The sequence below is a fragment of the Tupaia chinensis genome, unplaced genomic scaffold (genome assembly GCF_000334495.1).
Source record: "Tupaia chinensis unplaced genomic scaffold, TupChi_1.0 Scaffold000661_1, whole genome shotgun sequence".
NCBI lineage: Eukaryota > Metazoa > Chordata > Mammalia > Scandentia > Tupaiidae > Tupaia > Tupaia belangeri.
This window is the reverse complement of record NW_006160183.1, coordinates 129,379-134,851: the sequence shown is the minus strand read 5'-3', so window position 1 is coordinate 134,851 and position 5,473 is coordinate 129,379. Positions and strand designations below refer to the sequence as shown.

General features: G+C 42.8%; 1 protein-coding gene across 1 annotated transcript in view; it reads right to left on the bottom strand.

Annotated features, from left to right (window-relative positions):
* Positions 1-162, bottom strand: part of CALM2 (calmodulin 2) — a 25,102-nt gene extending 24,940 nt beyond the window's left edge. Inside the window, exon 1 of the mRNA XM_006159877.3 lies at positions 40-162. Coding sequence (XP_006159939.1) covers positions 40-42 — 3 coding nt within the window. The 5' untranslated portion in view covers positions 43-162. The remainder of the gene's footprint in view (positions 1-39) is intronic.
* Between the last annotated feature and the right edge of the window lie 5,311 nt (positions 163-5,473).

Below are 5,473 nucleotides of genomic sequence, written 5' to 3'. Positions count from 1 at the left end.
CCCCCGGCCCAGGCGCCGGCAGCTCAGCGACGCACTCACCATGCTGCAAGCGCTACCAGTTTCCGACAAGGTACCACACAACCACTCGGCTCGCTCGCTCCACTCGGACTAATTCTCCTCCTCCGCCCCCAGAGCTTCATAAACACCACCCTCTGCCAGATCCCTCCGCCGTACGCCAGATAACGGAACATCACAAACGAGTCCCGGCCAACCTCCCCTCCCTTTCCTCGAACACATCTCGAGACCTGTTTATCCACAGTTGTTTAGCCAAAGGCAAAAGATAAAAAGAAGTGGACGAACGAGTGACGTGCATGAGTTTTATTCCTCAGCGAGTCGTTAAAAGACCGGTGAAGTCTCGCCTGTGGGGTGCTACTTTGCGCCGCGGAGGAGCACAGTAGTGGTAATGCGTTGCCGATAGTCGTTGAGCCGGCCTCTGATTGGCTGGTTCGTACCTGCAATGCGTCACTGGGACTCGTAGCAGCCGCCGCCGCTGCTGCCGTCGCGACGCGATGCTGCTTCAGCCGTTGCTGCAGGGACCGCGCTGTCCTGGCAACTGCGCCAGGCGGCAGAGTCGCTTGCTTTGCGCTTGGCTGGAGAATCTGCTTCCTTCATTCACTCTTTGTCATATCACACACTTTCCTGCTCTGAAGCCAGTAAATAATGATGCTGAAAGACCCCAATGGGTTCGTGCCCGGTGCTGGACTTCTCAGCCCAGTGTTTCGACCTCCTGAAGGCCGCACATTTTCCATTTTACTCACAAAATGGATAAAAATCTACGGAAAGGCAAATGCAGCTAGTGAATTGACAAACTGTGTCTTCCGAGTATATTTTCCCTTCACCTTTCTTTGGAGGAGTGTTTGGAATTAGTCTTTCCCTTGATACTGTGGAATAATAGGGTTTGGCTTTTCTTAGATGTATGACCTTGGATGAATAATTTAATATTTAGTCTCACTTGTAAAATGGAAGTAAAATACCTACTTCGAAAAATATTGTAAGATTTAGGATTATGCAAACATTGGAATTGATAATGTAAAAGGTACCTGGCACAGGGTAGACCCACCATCCAACTAGGTATATTACAGTGACACACCGCCCAGTCACTGTAATACACCTTCCCCTTCATTTAGGTCTCTAATTTCTCACATTTAAGTATATAAATTCCTAGAGGGCACAAGGACTCATGAGAGAAAGAGGCAAAGAGAGAACTCCCAATGGGGTATGGTTATGCCATAATTCCTTCTCCATTTCTCTATTCCCTGGGGTTTTGAGCATGCACACATTCATATGTGCCTAGTTAGTTTTCCAAGCCACCAAGGCAGGAACCTCATTCAGCTGTAAGGGATCTACCTCACCTTAACCACTAGGGTACAGAACTGCCCTAAATAGATTTTATAAAAGAATTACTTAGTTTTATTTATTAATTCACTATAGGGCACATGTGCTCACCAGAGAGAGAGAGAGAGAGAGAAAGGAAGTTAGGAAGCAATATGCCAGGCTCAGTACTCAAACCACTGTCAGCCATGTGGAAGTCCAGCACCCTAATCACCATACTACCTGCTGGTCTCTAAACAGATTTTTTCTTTTTTTGAGAGGTTTTTTGCTATAGGGTACGTGCGCTCGCCGGACAGACAGAGACATAGAGACAGAAAGTGAGATATCACCCCCAGGGGGGAGGGTCACTCCGCAATCCCTTCTCCTCCATTCTCCTCTCGGGATCTTGGGCACGCATGCACACGCACCCGGCATGAGTTTTAAGCCACCAGGTCTGGGACACAAACTGCGGTCGACTACGTGGGAGTCCAGCGACATAGCCATTACGCTAACTGCTGGTTCCCCTAAACAGATATTTTTAAGACCACATAAAAATAAGCTCCCAACCAAAATAAGGAAAGGTGTATATAATCTGTAATATTTAAGAAACAGGTAGAGAACAGTTGTATAAACTCAATTTGAATAGAACATAATTGTTAAACATACAGGGAGCTTTACAAGGCACAAATAGACTTCATCTCACTACCCAGATTCCGAAAATGACTTCCTAGAGAAGACTCCTAAATTAAGCTTGACATGATAAATAAACTTGGAAAATATGGGTAAAGAAACAAGTTTGAGGTGGAGATAACAGTCAAGGCCCAGAGGCATGCACTATGGTGGTGCCTACCAGTGGTAGGCCATTACTGGAGCTTGAAGTAGACAGCCAGCTAAGTGCAGGAGAGAAGCTGGTTGGAAGTTAGAGGGGAAGAAGATTCAATGCTCAAAATGCAATTCCTCAAGATTGTTGGCAGAAGCACAAACCAGAAGAAAGCATATGAGATCACGTCAAGGACTTAGAATTTCCCCCTGGTACCCTTGAAACCTGATCTCCAGCAATTTTAGCAAGCCAATGTGAAATCATGCCTCCTAAGAAGATGGCTCCCTTCAGAGCACCTTCTGCCTGGCAAGACCATTTTCAGCACTAACAACTATCTAGCCACACTTAGAAGGTTAAACTGGAATTTAACTTACCTTTTAGCCAAGTTAGGCATGTTTCTCACACTTTCAAAAGCATTTTCTTTCAGCCCTCTATTTTTCAGTCATGCAAACCAGACATTAAGTGCTCTTCCTATTAGCATTGGTAACCCTGTGACCTTCCTTTCAGTTGAATGACTATTTGAGAACTCAGGATTCTATACCTCTGTGGTCCTTGTTAATGTGGTAATTTACCGATGCTGGGGGTAAAGAGATTTTATTAACCTTATCCTACAAACTAAATACCATTGAGACAGTATGTTACTTAAAAAGGGATTGTGGTGTGGCCATGCCCCCTGGGGAGTGATTTCTTGCTTTCTGTCTCTCTGTGTCTTTCTGGCAAGTGCACACGCCATATAACAAAAATCTCTCCAAAAAAAGAGGGGATTACCTCTGGGGCTAGCAGGTACCATTGCGGTTAAGGCACTGGATTTCAGAGGCCAACTCTGAAGTTTGAGTCTCAGACCTAGTGGCTTGAACTTCATGGCAGGCACATGTGTGTCCCCAAAATCCCAGAGGAGAATAGAAAAGAAGGTACTACAACGTAGCTATTTTTCACTTTCCCTCTCTCTGTCTCTCTTCTTTGAGTGCAGCACCCTTGGGGGGGGGGAGTGGGAGGGGCATCTCTGCTTCACAATCTGAACTGAAAATGAAGCCCTAAGGCCATCATTCCATTCTTTTGTGTTTTGATAGCTTTTGTATCTGTCTACTATGCCCTTCAATAATTTGTCTCTGATTTTTCTTCATTTCTCCCCCCCAGCCCCCCTTAGGGCGCATGCACTTGCCAGACAGAGAGAGACATAGAGATAGAAAGCGAGAAATCACTCCCCAGGGGGGATGGTCACGCCTCAATCCCTTCTCCTTCTTTAGTTGGAGGTACTATCAGTGTTCTTTTCTTTCAGCTTAGTCATTAAAAATATTCTTATATATTTAATATAATGGCTATGTCATTGAACTCCCATATAGTCCACCATGGTTCCAGTCCTGGACCCAGTGGCTTAAACTCACACCGGGCACGTGTGCATGTGTGCCCAAGATCCCGAGAGGAGAATGGAGGAGAAGGGATTGTAGCATGGCCATCCCCCCTGGGCGGTGATTTCTCGCTTTCTGTCTCTCAGGCTCTGCCTGTCTTTCTGACAAGCGCACGTGCTCTATAGCAAAAAACTCTTAAATAATTTTTTTTTTTACTTTACACAGAACCCCATCAGTATGCAGTGATTTTACATATGAAATTTTTAATGATGGGAAATTAAATGACAAAATGAATAATCGCTTCCTCTAGAAAATGAATTTTTAAAAGGATTGATATATAACATAAGAAATGCAAGCTTAAATTTAACATACAGGGTCATATTCACAGAGATATATATTGGAATTCAGGAGCTTTTCCACAAATATTTGGGAATGAAATATGTTTGTTACAGAGGATGAAGAAAAATTCTTCCTGGGCTTAGTTGAATTTTGATAAGACCTATCTTGCAGAAACTTCCTTGCTGACCTCTCCAAGAAAAGAAAGAAAATGAGAAAAGTCGAGAGTTACATTTAAAGCCATTGTGGTTTATGTGTATTTGAAGCTGTTCCAAGTCAATTTATTTATAGAGCATTTGTCTTCCACAATACGACATACAATCCTGCCTGACTTTGGCAATTGCCAGCTGAGAAGCAAATTTGGTGGCCACCACTACGTGGCATAGGAGGTGATTGTCTTTCTTATTTTCCCTTTGTAACTGGTGAGATCTTTCTGCTCTCCAGCTTTGCCCCGTCTTATGAAAATGAGAATACACTTCTTCAGGCCCCTTCCTCAATTTGCAAAACAAGAGGTAACACAAGTCCTATCCTTTGACATTTCCTTCCAATAGCTTTCTTCCTCCAGCCAACTGTGCTAATGAAAAAGGGTAAAGGGAGAATCACAGTAGAATTCTAGACTATAGGGCTTGTGTGTTTCTCAACAGGTGAAGGGAAGTCTAAATGTCCTAAGGCATGGATTGAACGTAATGAATCAACTTCTCTCCTATGCATCTAGAATGGTACTAGTTATATAGCAACCTTGAGAGAACTGACAAAACATATTAAAAATCTTTTTTTAGTTGCCATCCTTTCTTCTTCATTGTCCTTGCAGAATTTTGGGCATGCATGCACATGTGCCCAATGTGAGTTTCAAGCCACTGAGTCCATGATTGACCATGTGGGAGTCCACTGCCTTCACCATTACACTACCTGCTGGCCCCCACAAACAGGGCAATCTAATTAGCAAAGGAAAGACTTTCTAGAGAATGTGATCCATAAGAATTTGAGTAGAAGTGAAGAAATGAAAAGAATATTTGAGGAAGAGAGAAGAAACCTAAAGGAACAGAGACATAATCATTACTACTTCCATCATCAACATCATCATCACATTTACAGTCATTAGTGCTTGGGCACTTACCACTGTATGAGTCATATTACATATATCGTCTATATTATTGATCTAATTTTCTTATGCATGTTATTATTTAAATCAACTTGAAAATGTTAAATGTACTTATTCATCTTCCTTGGGTTTTTTATGTCAGTGTGCAATAATTGTTTATATAATTTTTTTTCAATATGTTTATTTGCATTCATTCACTGTACATCATTACAGCATACAAAATGAGATTTTCCATCCAGAGTACACTGTATATTGTCTCAATCAAGCACATCAACAAACAGGTTATTGTCAGCAAATAATCTTCCATTTCTTGTTTTCTGTATGTTTTGCCTTTTTCCCCCCCATCCTTGATTCCCTATCTCTTACCCTCTGCCATCTCCCACTCTCCTCCCACACTCTCCGGTATCTATGTTTGCTTTCTATACTGTTTTCCCCCCACATTTTATTGAATCACCAAAGACCCTAATCAATCCAAATGCCCTCATAGCAAACACAGGTGACACACACATTTCCATGAACACAAGTCTAACTTTATGCATCCTATAAAGTAGCACC